General features: G+C 32.7%; 1 protein-coding gene across 3 annotated transcripts in view; it reads right to left on the bottom strand.

Annotated features, from left to right (window-relative positions):
- Window positions 1-17,460, bottom strand: part of LRRIQ3 (leucine rich repeats and IQ motif containing 3) — a 217,090-nt gene that overhangs the window by 183,732 nt on the left and 15,898 nt on the right. For 2 of the 3 annotated variants that reach the window (XM_060623109.3, XM_060623108.3), the window contains exons 2-3: window positions 6,894-7,142; window positions 3,837-4,160 (exon numbers count right to left, since the gene is read on the bottom strand). In XM_060623109.3, the coding sequence (XP_060479092.3) occupies window positions 3,837-4,160; window positions 6,894-7,142 (573 nt within the window). The remainder of the gene's footprint in view (window positions 1-3,836; window positions 4,161-6,893; window positions 7,143-17,460) is intronic. The other variant, XM_060623110.3, reaches the window with a different exon arrangement.

Below are 17,460 nucleotides of genomic sequence, written 5' to 3'. Positions count from 1 at the left end.
CTCCCCATAACAAAGAATATGATGAAGAACAAATATTTTTCAGGAAGTCCTTCCCTATCTAGCCCAAGCCTCCATACTTTTTGTCCCATATTACTTTATTTTCTTTAGAAATTAACAATATCTAGCATTCTATGCTGGGTTTGTTTTTGTTTTTTGTTTTTTAGCCTACATGTTTATTTCCTGGGCCTTCCCACTGAACTTTATGAAAGCAGAACATCTGTCACTATTATTTACCACCCAGTCCACAATAATCTCTCTCACATATTAGGCAATCAATACATATTTGGTAAAGGAGTGAAGGAATAAAATATATAAAGTGTCTATAACAATGTCTTTTACCGAGTGTCTGTCCTCTTCTTTACAATGTCTTCTATTTTCTTTGCCACTACTGTTCACTTGAATCAACCCTAATCACATCATTTCTGGCCTATAATAGTTTCTCTGCCCTCATCTGTCTCCTAACCCCCCTTAATCTGCTAGCAAAATACTGGATTAATCTCCTTTAAAAAAAATTTGTCAATAACATTTATTCATAGAGCACCAACTATGATAGAACCACTCTAATTTTCTCCTCAAATAACTTCAATAGATCTTCACTGCATTCATTAAGAAGTCTAAACTCCTTAGTATTCCTCCAATCTTCTTTTCATACCCCCACTAACTTCTTATTAATTGCTTAAATGAACATCAGTCATTTTGATTGTCCTTAAAAAAGACAAGTATGTTCCCACCTTTGATTATACCATACCATCCAACTAGAATATATAAATGAAATTCTTCTTTTAGGACCCAGGTTAAAACAACCATAATTAAACACTGCAGCACTTTTTATTTCTCTAAAATTTTTAACTGTTATTACAAAATCATTAATATACTCATAAATGTTTATAAAGAATTTATGCAGTTACAAAGTTTTCTAACTTCCTAATCTCATGCATAATCACTGTTCATTGTTTATATATCCTTCCAAATGTGATCACTTCAAATGATTTTCTGTTCTTCAATTGTCAATACATATATATGTAGATTTAGAAATACTTACAACATGTTACAAATACTATTCTGCAACATACTTTTTTATTTCCTATATCTCGGTACTTGAGCTTTCTAACACCTGCCGAGCTCACCCCTTTTTCTGAATTCTTACCTGATTTATTTGTTCTAATATTCATGTCATGAAGCATGTTTTTTAAATATTTTTATTCACCCATTTAAGTATTTTGTAATCTCCAACTAGATATCATTTCCTAATCACTTGTTTCAGCATTTTAAAAATCAAGATATAATGATGATTTAGTGCAGGTCACCAAATTAATTGTTTAAGAATTTAATAGTTTTATCCACTTCCATTAATATTCCAAATTGTCCTTTAAAGCATTGGCGGGGGGGGTGGGGGGGGTGGGGGGGGGACTACTTCCCAAAGGAATCATTCAAATATGGAAACCTGAAAATTAGAGATTCACTTTCATTTAAAAAAAAATTTTGAATCAACAAAAAGCTTCTAGAATTAAGAAATGAGAATAGCAAGTTGGCAGAATATAAGATTAAATTAAAACATCAATGTATTTCTATATATTAGTAACAAATAATCCAAAAATGAATTTAATAACTCCATTCACAATATTGCCAAAATAAATAAAATACACAGAAATAATTTTTTTAATAAACAATACTTAGAGAATGGAAGAAGATCTAAATGAATTGAGAGTTCACATTCAAGAATGAGAATACTCACTATTGTAAAGATGGCAATCTCCACAAATTGATTTATAAATTCAATGAAATTTTTACCACTATTCCAGCAGGAATAATTGCAGAAATTGACAACCTGATCCTAAAATTCATTTGTAAATGCAAGGGGCCCTGAATAGCCAAAGCAATATTGAAAAAGAAGAGCAAAGTTGGAGGATTCACACTTCCCTATTTCAAAACTTAACTACAAAGCTACAATAATCAAGACTGTGTGATACTGGCCTAAGGATAGATACACAGACCATTGGAATATAATCATTCAGAGTCCAGAAATTAACCCTTACCTTTTTATGGCTAACTGATTTCTGACAAAGATATCACAAACAATTCACCAGGGAAGAATAATCTTTTCAACATATGGGGCTAGTATAATTGAATATCTACACGCAAAAAAAAAATGAACTTGGACCCTTACTTCATACCATGCATAAAAATTCACTTAAAATGAAACATAGGTCTCGATTTCAGAGCTAAAATTATTAAACTTCTAGGAGAAAACATAGAAAAATTTAGTGACCATAGAGAGACTTCTTAGACACAACATCAAAAGCATGATCCTTAAAAGAAAAAAATCATAACCTGGATGGCTTAAAACTCAAAAATTTTCTGCTCCAAAAGAGACCATTAACAAGATGGAAAATTCGCTGAGAGAAAAATCTTTGCAATACATATATCTAATAAAGGACTTATACCCATATATCTACGCTTACAACTCAATAATAAGACAAACAACTCATTTGCAAGATGAGGAAAAAATTGGTATAGACATTTGATGGAAGAAAGTATATGCATAGTTAATAAGCAGAGAAAAATGTTTGTCATCATGACTCATAAGGGAAAAAAATTAAAACCAAAAAAAAAATACCACTTTATATCTACTAGAATGTCTATAGCGTAAAACAAAAAAACACTAAGTGTTTGCAAGTACATAAAGAAACTAGAACCCTCCCACGTTTGTGGTTTCTACTTTTTATTTTTTATTTTATTTTTTTGTGGTTTCTACTTTTTAGAAAGCAATTTAGTTTCTTACCAAATTATGCATAAACTTACCATACCTACCAGTAATTGCACTGCTAAGAATCTCCCCAAGAAAAATGAAAACATATGTCTACACAAAGACATGGAAGTAGGTGTTCATAGCAGCATCATTCATAATAGCAAAAACTGAAAATAATCTAAATGTCTATCAACTGGTGAATGGACAAAAAAAAAAATGTAGTGTATTCATATAATGGAAAATCACTCAGCAATCAAAAGGAACAAACTAGGCATATATGCTACAACATAAATGAGCCTCCACCACATCACACTAAGTGAACGAAGGCAGATGCATACGACTACATATTGTATAGTTTGATTCACATGAAATGTTTAGAGAAGCAAATTTAAAGAAACAGAAGCCAGATCAATAGTACCTAAGACTGCAGGAGGAAGTTGAGATTAACTGCGAATGAGAAAGAGGGAAACTTTTGGAGTGGTGGAAATTTCTAACAGTGGATTGTGGAGATGGCTATACAGCACTATTAATTTACCAAAATAATTAAATCATACATATAAAAAGAGAATTTTATAGTATATAAGCTATATGTCCTTAGAGCTATTAAAACATAACAGGGACCAAAAATATTTCTCTATAATTTGATATTTTTATGCTCAGCAATTTTTATGCAGTAGGCATACAAGCTTCTACAAATCCTCAGATATAAGACATTACTAATGTACTAACTAGTTTATCACATTTTAGATAAATGATACAGTATATATTAGTTTATATATTTGGGTATAGAATCTAGAAGCTAAAATTTTACTTCCACAAATTTATTCAAAATGAAACTCTAATGAATCCAATTACCTTTTTAAAAAAATATTCTTTAAGTCTTTTTATTTATTTTTGAGAGAGAGACAGAGTGTGAGTGGGGGAGGGGCAGAAAGAAAGGAGACGCAGAATCTTTGAAGCAGATTCTAGGCTCTGAACTGTCAGCACAGAGCTCGACGCAGGGCTTGAACTCAAGAACTGTGAGATCATCACCTGAGCTGAAGTCAGATGCTTAAATGACTGTGCCACCCAGGAGCCCTTCAATTACCTTTTTCAAAGCAGGGCAGAAATTAAAGAAAAGTCGGTGGTTATATGCTCTAAATCTTTCAGGAAGATGCCAGTTCTGAATTATTTCTTCATCAGAAATCACATGATGATCCAGTGCTTTGAGAGGCCATATACTGTTGACAAGAACATGCCTATATCCTTTTTTAAGGCTCACTGGACAATCAAACATAGTGAGGGCAATTAGACTTGGACAGGCAGATAACATACATATATTCTTTAACTTTGCAAACCCATTGTCATGAAGATAGAGGAGTTTTAGTTTCTTCAGTCCACTCCAAAATTTGGTATCTGGTAGACTCTTTATCTGAAATATTATTAATAATAACATCTTAAATACAAATGTTAATTTTCTATAAATTGCATGGAAAATGGAAAAATATTAAACATCTTCTAAAACTCAGTATTTTTCAAAATGGCAAATTTCTCATAATAAGCCAAAACGAATCTCTAGTTTTCCAGTGGTGACTGGAGTAAAAACATAATACATTGTTCCTCTGGACTAGGTTATCATTATTAGTATAATTAAAAGAATGGACATATATACATTGTTCAGTAAAAATTTCTTTGTAGTAGGCCAATTCTAAACTTTTCTAAAGTACTTTACTGATGTAAAGAATTAGTGTGATATACCCCATTAACAAAATAAAGGATAAAAATCATATGATCATCTCAATAGAGAAAAGGCATTTGACAAAATTCAACATTAATTCATAATAAAAACTCTCAGCAAAGTAGATACAGAGAATATACCTCAATATCATAAAAGCCATATATGACAAGCTACAGCTAACATCATATGCAATGGTGAAAACTGAAAGCTTTTCCTCTAAGATCAGGAACAAGACACGGATGCCCACTCTCGCCACTTTTATTCAACACAGTATTAGAAGTCCCAGCTAGAATAATTGGGCAAGAAAAATAAACAAATGGCATGCAAACCAAAAAGGAAGAAACAAAACTGTTACCATTTGCAGACAACATATTATATACAGAAAACCCTAAGACTCCACCAAAAAATTCTTACAACTGATAAATGAATTCAGTAAAGTTGTAGGATACAAATTCAGTATACAAACATCTGTTGCATTTCTATATACTAATAATAAGCTATCAGAAAGAGGAATTAAGGAAACAATCCCATTTACAACTGCATCAAAAAGAATAAAATGCCTGAATGAGTTTAAACAAGGAGGTGAAAGATCTGGACACTGAAAACAATGACAAATGTATGAAATAAATTGAATAAGAGAAAAATAAATGGAAAGATATTCCATGCTCATGGACTGAGAGAATAATGTTGTTAAAATAATATTGCCCAATATAATCTACATATTCAGTGTAATCCCTTCTAAATTTCAAAGGCATTTTTCACAGAAATAGAAAAAGACTCCCAAAATGTGTATGGAAACACAGAAGACCCTGAATAGTCAAAGCAATCCTGAAAGAGAATAAAGCAGGATGCATCCTGCTCCCTGATTTTAAACTATATTATGAACCTATAGTGATCAAAACAATATAGTATTGGCATAAAAACACACAGATCAATGTAACAGAATAGAAAAACCGTAAATAAACTCATGCATAGATGATCAATTGATTTATGATGGTGTCAGGAATACACAATGGGGAAAGGGCAGTCTCTTCAAGAGGCCATACACAAGGGCCTGTAATCTTCTCTATATCATTCTAATTTTAGACTATGTACTGCTGAAGCGAACACAAGGGCAGTGTCTTCAATAAGTGGTGTTGGGAAAACCAGATAGCAACAGGCAACAAAACAAAACAAAATAAAACAAAACAGAAAAAAAAAAAAAAAAGAAACCAGACTACTATCTTACACTATATACAAAAATTAGCTCAAAATTGATTAAGGGCTTAACCTAAGACCTAAAACTATAAAAATCTGAAAACAAAACACAGGCAGTAAACTTCTTCACAATAGTCTTGGTAATGATTTTTGGATTTGACACCAAAAGCAAAGGACACAAAGGCAAAAATATATCAAGTAAAAATATATCAAACTAAGAAGCTTCTGTACTGCAAAGAAAACCATCAATAAAATGAAAAGGCAAGCCAGTAAATGGAAGAAAGTATTTGCAAATTGTATGTGTAATAAGGGAATAATATCCAAAATATATAAAGAACTCATACAACTCTATAGAAAAAATAAAATCCAATTAAAAAATGGACAGTGAATCTGAATACTTATTTTCTAAAGAAGACATCCAGATAGACGGCCAACATGGTACATGAAGGGATGCTCACTGTCTCTAATCATCAGGGAAACACAAATCAAAACCACAAGGAGATACCACTTCATATCTGTTAGGATGCCTTTTATCCAAATGACAAAAAATAACAAGTGCTGGCAAGGATGTGGAAAAAAGGAAACCCTTATGCACTGTTACAGGAATGTAAATTGGTACAACCACTGTGGAAAACAGTATGGAGGTTTCTTAAAAAAACTAAAAATAAAACTGCCATATGATCCAACAATTCCACTTCTCAATATTTATCTGAAGACTAGGAAAATACTACCTCAAAAAGATATATATACCCTCAATATTCATTGCAGCATTATTTACAATAGTCAAGACACGGAAGCAGCCTAAGTGATATATATATATCTCAAGTCATTATGTTGTATGCCTGAACTTAATATGTTATATGTCAATAATGTCATAAAAATTTTAAAGTCCAAATAATTTTTAATGCAGGCTATTAAGAAGTAAAATATACCAAATCACAAAGTATTTACATATTTCTAATTCAAAAATTTTCTTAAATTTATTTTTTTTAAAAGTAGTCTCTACACCAATGTGAAGCTCAAACTCATGACACCAAGATCAAGAGTTGCATGGTCTACGGACTGAGTCAGCCAGATGCCCCTTAAATTTTGTATTTTTATATATTTTATTTAGTTTTAAATTTTTATTTACATTTTATGTAAAAGACTGAAATACTGTAGATAGGTAACATACGTGTTTTTAAACATCAATTTCATTTATACACAAATATCTAAAATGCTATTGCTTACCTGATTTCCATGGAGATCAAGTTTGACTAATCTTATACAACTTTGAAGTGGATGAATATCTGTGATAAAATTGTTTGAGAAGATGCATACTCTCAGAGAGATACAGGATTGCAAATTTTCCATAGATTTTAAATGAAGGCCACTGAACTTCACAAAAACAAAATCTTTCTGATCTTCTATCATGTTGTCATTATAGTGCCTCCATTCTTCATGACTGGTTAGTTCTTTTGTGATTGTTCCATGAAACATCTAGGCAAAATGGGAAATTGCTTAGAAAAGTTTTTTCAACTTCCAAAAATAAATTTGAAAACAAAAAATATTTGCTAATAGATAGAATAAAACGGGTAGAAAAGTTAAAATTAAAAAATTTAACTTGTAAGTGGAATCCAAAAACATTAAAAAAAAACAATAAAGAAACAAAAAGAAGAATCAGACCTACAAATATAGAGAACTTATGGTTGCCAGGCAGGAGGGGGTGCGCAAAATGAGTGTTATAAATTTCTGTTATAAATTTCTTAAAGAAACAATTTACAATCACATTACTTATTTCTATGTTCAATTCAACTAGGCAGTTAAAATCTGGAATTCTATTAGTTTTAAAATAAGACTAATTTATCTAAAATTCCTGTATCAAAGCTTTTTAAAGTAATTTTACATAGTATTTCTTATATATTTGAAATTTCCCTTACTCTGGGTAATTTAAGCTTTTACAAAACACAGTTACCCAGTGATAGTTTAAAAGAGAATAACTGAGCTCAAGTGGCCTGAGAGCATTTAGTCAGATTAACCACCTTCCCTATTGGAAGAATCTTTCTACCATGTGAAGGTAAACTAGGTAGGCATAATCCAAATGAAAATAAATGTGAAAATCTAGATAAACCCTTGCACTCATTCAAGAGATTAGTTCCTTTTTATATGCTGACCAAGGCCTACAACTATAATTAAATTCTAAGTACCATCTAAGAAATTAAACAAAATGCAGATTCCCAGGCCCCATATCATATTTAGGTTATCAGTCTCTGGGCTGAGCGTCAAGGAATCTGTAATTGAGCATGTTCCTGGGTAAGTCATGGACACATTGAGAAAGAATAAAGACCCTGATATAAAATAAACAGATACGAATGAATCTTTATAAACTTATCAAGGTCTATAGGTCCTGAAATGAAAGGCAATATACAAAATGTATTCCATCATTTGGACTCCCTATTTAGAAAAGACCTCAAGTCTTTCCTCAGGCTCTCCTTTCAAAAAAACCTATTTTTTCCATTCTGGCCTAATACAGGCAAACTCCAGTTTATAACAAGGGTTTATGAGAAACCATATATCAAGCATAAATCAGGATCTTTTAAGACAATGGGTGCTCAAAAGTTTCACTTACAGAATCCAATTTTTGAGTCAATAACAATTCTGGAAGAAATTTGCAAAGTGAGAGTCATATACCAAGTGAATTTTTTTTTTCCTTTCTATTTGTGTAACCAAGTGATTTTTTAAAATTATTAATAGACTTTATTTTTTGGAGCTGTTTTAGGTTTACAGAAAAACTTAAAGTACACAGAGATCCCATATATGCCCCCATAACTCCCTGCACCTTCAGTTCCCCCTATCAACACCTTGCATTCATGTTATGTATGTGCTGCAATTAATGATCCAATCTTAATGAATTATTAACTAAAGTTAAACTTTTTTAGATCATAACTTATAACAATCTCTAGACAAACAAAACACATCAACATTGAACAGCAGAGATCCCATTTCTTCATATAAAGCTGAAGTTGACTTTATATCTTTAGTCACAGCATTGGTACACGTGTGTGTGTGTGTGTGTGTGTGTGTGTGTGTGCGTGTGTGTTTATATATATAAATATATATATAATAGATGCACAGATGAACTATTATTTCAAGCATTCATTTCTCTGCTTATTCATCTCTAATAGTTTGATATTTCTTTACTTCTTTGTAGAAGATATCATCTGCCTAGCATTTATTTTTAGGGATTCTAAATAGCATTATTAACTAAGTATAGTTAATGTCTATAAACTTATCACAGACAATGAAAGATTTTTATGTTAAACTTTCCTGTATTAATGCTATCCATATGTCACTTAAATGTGATGTCAATAATCTACCACTGGTATTATTCAAAGGTAGAATGTTTTCTATTTCCTTTATTGATCTCAGACACACTAGATAACCTAACTAAATGAAAACTTCTGTAATTAGTTAAGCATTCTAACTTTAGCTGTTAGTTGACTAACATTGTTACTAACTGTGAGTTCACTGATACCATTTTGTGAAGGTAACTGATACTGATACGTAAAATAACATAGTCCCTTTCCTTAAAATGCCTAAATATGTTCAAAATAACTTTTTAATAATACCCAGTGAGGGAGTTAGTGTGATTGGTATTATTGCCTCACTGAAAAACTTTTTCTTGCAGATAAGACATATAGTTTGAGGAAAAGAATTATTAGGTCACACAAATCCAAATTTGAGATAATCTTCATGATAGTACTTAATTGAATGTCTTTTTACTCATTTTGGACAAGCACTTCCTAGATTTAATTAAAAAGATGCCAATTACAGACAGATAAAAAACCATCTGTAATAATTAAATAGTAAGGTAACTAGGGAACTCTAAAATTTCATGGCCTCATAATTTTTAAAAAATCTACATTGTCTAATTATTTTATGTTTAAATGCAAACCCATGAAAACAATAAAATTAAACATGGTTAATGAAATATGTGAAACTTCATTGTCTAGATAACTCTTAGTCATTACATTCCTGTACCATGCCTACATCCCCAATTTAGAAATTATGTATTTTTATGTTATATAATTTAATTGTTGCCTTTCCAATTATATTACAGGTACCCTGATGACAGGACATTTTTTTTTGTGGTTAGCTATATATTTTTCATAGTTTAGCATGGGAACAAAAACTGAATCAGGTATAAATATAAATTGGCCAGAAATCCTACCTAGGGTGATCAGCTAAGAAAAAGAAACAAAAGGAATCCAAATCAGAAAGGAAGAAGTAAATTTTCTGTTTACAGATAACATGATCTTAGATATAGAAAATCCTCAAGACTCCATGAAAACTGTTGGAACGTACAAATGAATTCAGTAAAGATGGGGACACACAATAACCACGCAAAAGTCATTTGCATTTTATATATACTAACAATGAGGTATCTGAAAAAGGAAAAAAACAATCCTCTTACAATAGCATCAAAAAGAATAAAATACTTAGGAATAATGTAACCAAGGAAGTGAAAGATCTGTACACTGAAATCTCTAAGACATTAATGAAGGAAATTAAAGATACAAACGAAAAATCCTGTGCTCAGGAACAGTTAATATTCTTAAAATGTCCATTCTATCCTAAGTCAACTACAGATTCAATACAATTTTTAATAAAGTTCAAATAGCATTCTTCACAAAAGTAGGAAAAATAATGCTGAAATTCATATGGGACAATAACAACAATAACCCAAAAATCTCAAGTAGGCAAAACAATTTTGAAAAAGAAAATGAAGCTGAAGGCCTCATGCTTCCTGACTTAAAAACATATTACAGATTCACAGTAATCAAAACAGCACAGTACTGGCAAACAAACGAACAAACAAAAAACAATAGGCGCGCAGACCAAATTACAACAATTGAGAGCCCAGAAATAAACGTATACATTATATGTCAGCTAATATTTGACAAGAGAACAAAGAATACTAAAAGAGAGGACAGTAATTTCAATAAATGGTGCTGAGACACTGTCTATTCACTGGAAAAAGAATAAAATCTGACTCTTACACCACTTATTAAAAATACATCAAAATTTGGGGCTTCTGGGTAGCTCAGTTGGTTGAGCGTCTCACTTAGGCTCAGGTCATGGGTTCAAGCCCTGTGTCAGGCTCTGTGCTGACAGCTCAGAGCCTGGAGTCTGCTTCAGATTCTGTGTCTCCTTCTCTCTCCATCCCTTCCATGCTCATGCTCTGTTTCTCTCTGTCTCCCAATAATAAATAAACATTAAAAAAAACTAAAAATACTCAAAAGTAAGTCAAAAATTAAGTCAAAAGACTTAAATGTAAGACTGGGGACCATAAAACTCCTAGAAGAAAACAGGGGAAAAGCTCTGTAACATTGGTCTTAGCAATGATTTTTGGATATGACACCAAAAACACAGGCAACAAAAGCAAAAATCAGCAAGTAGGACTATATCACACTGAAACACTTCTACACAGAAAACAAACAATAAACAAAATGAAGATGCAAATTATGGAATGGGAGAAAGTATGTGCAAACATCTAATAAGGGATAAATACCAAAATATAAAAAGTACTCATACATATCAGTAGCAATCCCCTCTCCCTCCTCCTCCTCCTCCTCCTCCTCCTCCTCCATCTCATCATCATCATCATCTAATTTTAAAATAGGCCGAGGACTTGAACATTTTCTTCCCCCAAAAAGACATATAAATGGCCAACATATACATGAGAAGGTGCTCAACATCGCTAATTGTCAGGAAAATGCAAATCAAAACCATAATGAGATGAGGGAACAAACCCTTGTGCCCTGTTGGTGAGAATGTGAACTGATACAGCCACTATGGAAAATGGTATGGAGATTCCTCAAAAAATTTAATTTTTTTATTTTTATTTTTTTTTTTTTTATTTTTGGGACAGAGAGAGACAGAGCATGAACGGGGGAGGGGCAGAGAGAGAGGGAGACACAGAATCGGAAACAGGCTCCAGGCTCCGAGCCATCAGCCCAGAGCCTGACGCGGGGCTCGAACTCACGGACCGCGAGATCGTGACCTGGCTGAAGTCGGACGCTTAACCGACTGCGCCACCCAGGCGCCCCGATTCCTCAAAAAATTTAAAATGGAACTACCATATGATCTAACAATTATATATATAAAATATATATTCTAGTATATATCCAAAGGAAATGAAATAATTATATTTCAGAGATATCTGCAACTCCCAAGTTCATTATTTACAACAGCCAAGATACAGAAACAAACTAACTGCACACTGACTGATGAACAATTAAAAAAATGTGATATATAGATATAGATATATTTTACATAATGTATACACACATACACAATAGAACATTGCTCAGCCATGAGAAAGAAGGAAATTCTGCCATTTTATACAACATAGATGGATTTTGAAGGGTTGATAGTAAGTGAAATAAGTCAGACAGAGAAAGACAAATACTCTATAATCTCAATGTGAAATCTAAAAAAGTTAAACTCATTTAAACAGAGAGTAAATTGGGGGGTGCCAGGGGTGAGCAAAATGGGGTACAGGAAATGGGGCGATGTTGGTTAAAGGTTACAAACTTCCAGATCTAAGATAAACAAGTTCTAGCAATATAACACACAACATGGTAACTACAGTTAACAATATTATATTGTATACTTAAAAGTTACTAACAGAGTATATCCCAAATGTTCTCATCACAAAATAAATAAATAAATAAATAACTATATAAGATAGATGTGTTAACTAAGCTTATTGTGATTATCATTTTGCAATATTTGTGTGTATCAAATCATCATATGGTACACATTAAACTTATACAAAATTATATGTCAATTATATCTCAATAAATCTGGAGAAAGACTTCTTTTTTAAGTTTATTTACTTAGAGAGAGAGAGAGAGAGAGCATGCACGTGCACACAAGCAGAGACAGGAAGAGAGAGAATCTCAAGCAGGCTCTGTGCTGTCAGCGTAGAGCTTGATCCCATGACCTGAGATCATAATCTCACCTGAAATCAAGAGTTGGACACTTAGCCAACTGAGCCACCGAGGCACCCCTAGAAAAAAAGACTTCTAAGTACAAATGACAAAGTATCTCTCATATAGATTGAGATCTATTGTTAATTCCTTGAAATCCTTCCCTTCAAATTTCCACAACCAATATCCAAATGCCTGCAAAAAAGAATACATTTTTCATTTATTTATGCTGCATAACAGAACACCCCAAAACCTACTGGCTCAAAACAACTACTGTTTTTTATCTCTCAGGATTTTGTGGGTTGACTTGATTCAAGTAGGCAGTTCTTTTCCAAGTGATGTTAACTAGAGATTCAGTCTTGGTGTTCATCTGCACTACACTTACAAGATGGCTAATACGCAGTTCTGTCACATTGGCAAGGACCCTGGAGGGGAGAGTCAGCTGGGATGCTGGGATGTATGGGTCTCTCTCGCCACACTGTCCTAGGACCTCTCTCCATCTATACAAGCCTTCCCTGTGTCATTCTCTCACATGTCTATTTGTGTGTGTCCCCATAGTAGAATAGCAAGACTCTCTACATGGGCCAAAAAAAGTATAGAGGCAGAATCTATCAGGCCTTCTGAAGGCCCAACTGACACAGGTTTTCCTTAACTACATTCTTTTGGTTAAAGGAAGTTATTTTGCTTTTTGAACTTATTTTTTTTTTTTTTTTTTAATTTATTTTTGGGACAGAGACAGAGCATGAACGGGGGAGGGTCAGAGAGAGAGGGAGACACAGAATCGGAAACAGGCTCCAGGCTCCGAGCCATCAGCCCAGAGCCTGACGCGGGGCTCGAACTCACGGACCGCGAGATCGTGACCTGGCTGAAGTCGGACGCTTAACCGACTGCGCCACCCAGGCGCCCCTGAACTTATTTTTTATCTTATGAAGTAGACAAAGAAGAAACAAATATAAGTTGTTCTGAGCTTGGTGATCTCAGGCAAGTTATGTACCCTCAGTTTGTTATACATCCAAGCTATGTGCCTCAGTTTCCTCATCCATACAATGAGAATTCCAATAGCACTTAATGGACAGAATTATTATGAAGACAAAGTGACTTGGCATAAAGGTTTTAGAGTAGTGTCTGGCATGTAACAAACACTATAAATAAGTGTTACTAAAATAAATCTGGCTCAATTAACAATTCAAAATAGAATGTAATCTTCAAAAAGTAAATTAGGACACTTTTGGTTTCTGGTCCAGGATATAAGGAGCTTAGAAGATGTCATACCATTCTAACAAATAAAAAGATGAACAAAATGAAAAGTAAACAACTCTTCTTAGATTCACCAGAAAAGTGAGGTTACATGAAAAACCACTGAATCAAAATTCAGAGATAGGCAGGTGGATACAAAGATTCAGAAGTTACTGGAGCAAAAATTCACCAAAAGAAACCTCTGCAGGAACTAGTGCCTGGGTAGGACTGTGACTGCCAAGTTATTAGGGGCTTAGTGTTGACAACTCAGATTTAGAAACTCCAGCCCTCATACTTCTGTGAGATTAATATCCAGGAGCTCTACCAGGTCCTCAGATCGAATATTGGAGAAAAATCTGCTTGTGCCTCTGAGAGGAGACAGAAAAAAAATAATTTTGAAATACACAAGATCACCCTGTTCTTCTTAACAAGGGCTACCCTAAAGAGAAAATATTTAACACACAATAAACTGAGGTTTTACCAGAGCCAAACTTATCTGGAAGTAGGGAAATATCCAACTACATCTCCATCAAGCCTTCCATTTGGGAGAAAGGAAGTACACAATTACAGCCCACTCTAGCCATCTTGTCCCACCTAAGATTAGGAAGGCTGAGGAGTACTTGTGAAATTCACAGACTAGGGAGCACAACCTCACTTAAAGACTGAGACTTATCCACACCTTAACACCACACCACACGCTATTTTACTGGAATTCTTTTTACCAGTACATGATGCCTGGCTTTCAATAAAAAAAAATTACAAAGCATACTAAAAGACAACATACAGCAAGCAAGCATTAGAACCAGATTCACATACTGCAGGGATGTTGGAATTACCAGAGAATTTAAAACAATTATGATTAATATGCTAAAGACTATAAAGGAAAAAAAAAATAGACAACAAACAAGAAAAGACAGTATAAAGAGAGATAAAAATCTTTGAAAAGAATCAAAAAGAAGTGTTAGAGATCAAAACCACTGTAACAGAAATGATTATTATCTTTGATAGGCTCTCTATCTCTTTAGTAGGCTGGATGGACATGCCTAAGGAAAGAATCTCTTTGTTTGGGTATATGTCAATAGAAATTTCCAAAACCAAAAAGCAAAGAGAAAAAAAAAAAATAATCACTGAAAAAAGCTGAATAAAATATTCCAGAACTGTAGGATAACTACAAAAAGTACAACATATACATAATGGAAATACCTGAATGAGAAGAAAGTGATATAGGAAAAGAAGAAAAATATGAAATAGTAAATATGTGAGAATTTCTGCAAATTAATGTCAGATACCAACCCACTGATCCAAGAAGCTCAGAAAACACCAAACAGGATTAAGGCAAAAAAAAACACAAAAAACACTGGGGGTGAGGGGGACACTTTACCCATAGAGCAGCAAAATTTAGAAGTATACCAACATCTCCTAAGAAACCATGCAAGCAAGGAGAAGATAGAGTCAAGTATTTACTATTAAGAGAAAATAACTCACTAATATAAAAAAAAATTCAGAAGTGTATCCAACATCTCCTAAGAAACCAGGCAAGCAAGGAGAAGACAGAGTGAAGTATTTACTGTTGAGAGAAAATAACTCACTAATATAAAAATCTATGCCCTGTGAAATTATCCTTTAAAAGTGGATAAGAAATAAAGACTCTTAAACAAACAAAAATTGAGGGAATAGGTTGCCAATATATCTGCTTGCAAGAAATGTTAAAAGCAGTTTGTTAGAAAGAAAATAATATAGTTCAGGAACTCAGATCTACTTAAAGAAAGGAAAAGCAGTGGGGAAGAAACAAGTGAAGATAAAATAAAAAGCTTTTATTTTTCCTATTTTTAGTTGATAGATAACAGTTTGGTCAAATACTAATGGCAAACTGTATTAGATTATCTATGTATATATGTATATTCGTGTATGGATATGTATAAATAAAATGAATGGCAGCAATGATACAAGGAACAAAATGGAAGAATTAGAGATATATCCTGTTATTAAATAATATTTAAACTACATGTAAAGTAGTATATGTGATTTCAGAGTGGATTTAAGTTAACACAATAATGAGGGCAGCTAATAAAAAAAAAGAAAAGAAATATACTGAGATAAGATAGAAAATGAAATCATATACAATGCTCAATTAAACCACAGACAGAAAAGAGTAGAAGGTTAAAACTGGAACAAAAACAAGAGCAATTAAAACAGTAACAAAATATAGTAGATATTAATTCAACTATAGAACTAATCAATTTAAATATCAATGGTCAAAGCACCAATACAAAGACATAGTGGATCAAAGTTACAGTGGATCAAACAGGCCAACTAGACGCTGTCTACAGGAATGATACTTTAAATGTACTGACATATAAATGAAAAGTAAAGTGATGGAGATGGATTCTACCAAACATTTAAACAATCAATTCCAATCCTTCTCAGACTCTTCTAAGAAAAGGAGAGAACATTTCCAAACTCATTTTATGAGATCAGTATTAACCTGATACTAAAACTAGAGGATACTACAAAAAAATCATAGGCCAGTATCTCTGATGAACACAGACGCAAAAAATTCTCAACAAGACATTAGCAAACCAAATTCGACAATGCATTAAGAGGATCATACACCATGATGAAGTGGGATTTATGCCCGGGAAGAAAGGATAGATCAATCTCCACAATTCAGTATATACAATGACACACCACATTAACAAAATGAAAGCTAAAAATCATATCATCATCTTGAGAGCTGCAAAAAAAGCACTGAACAAAATTCAACATCCTATTATGATAACCTGAGTATTTCAACAAATGGTATAGATAGAGCATAACATAATAAAGGCCATATATGACAAACCCACAGTTAACATCATATACAACAGTAAAAACTTAAAGCTTTTCCTCTAAGATTAGGAACAAGACAAGGATGCCCACTCTCACCAGTTTTATTCAACACAGTATTAGAAGTTCAGAGAGCAATTAGGCAAGAAAAAGAAATAAAAATCATCCAAATTGGATAGGAAAAAGTAAAACAGTCACTATTTGCACATAACACTACATAGCGAAAACCCTAGAGACTTTACCAAAAAAGTCTTAGAATAAAGAAATTCAGTAGAGTTACAAGAAATAAGAGTAATGTACAAAAATCTGTTGAGTTCCTATACACTAATAATGAACTATTAGAAAGAGAATTTAAGAAAACAGTCCCATTTACAATTGCATCAAAAAGAATAAAATACCTAGGAATAAATTTAGCCATGGAAGTAAAAAACCTGTACAATGAAATTAATTAATTAATTAGAGACAAATATTTGGAAAGTTATTCCATGCTCATGAACTAGAAGAATTAAAACTGCTAAATGTCTATACTACCCAAAACAATCTATATATTCAGTGCAATTTTTGTCCAAATTTCAATGCCATTTTTTACAGAAATATAATAAATAATCCTAAATTTGTATAAAACCACAAAAAAACTAAATAGCCAAAGCAATCTTGAGAAAGAACAACAGGCTGGAGGCATTATACTCCCTAATTTCAAACTGTATTACAAAGCTATAGTAATCAAAACAGTGTGGCATTTGCATAAAAAATATAGATAA

Source organism: Panthera onca, chromosome C1 (genome assembly GCF_046562875.1).
Source record: "Panthera onca isolate mPanOnc1 chromosome C1, mPanOnc1 haplotype 2, whole genome shotgun sequence".
NCBI classification, from domain to species: Eukaryota; Metazoa; Chordata; class Mammalia; order Carnivora; family Felidae; genus Panthera; species Panthera onca.
This window is presented reverse-complemented; position numbering and strand designations above follow the sequence as displayed.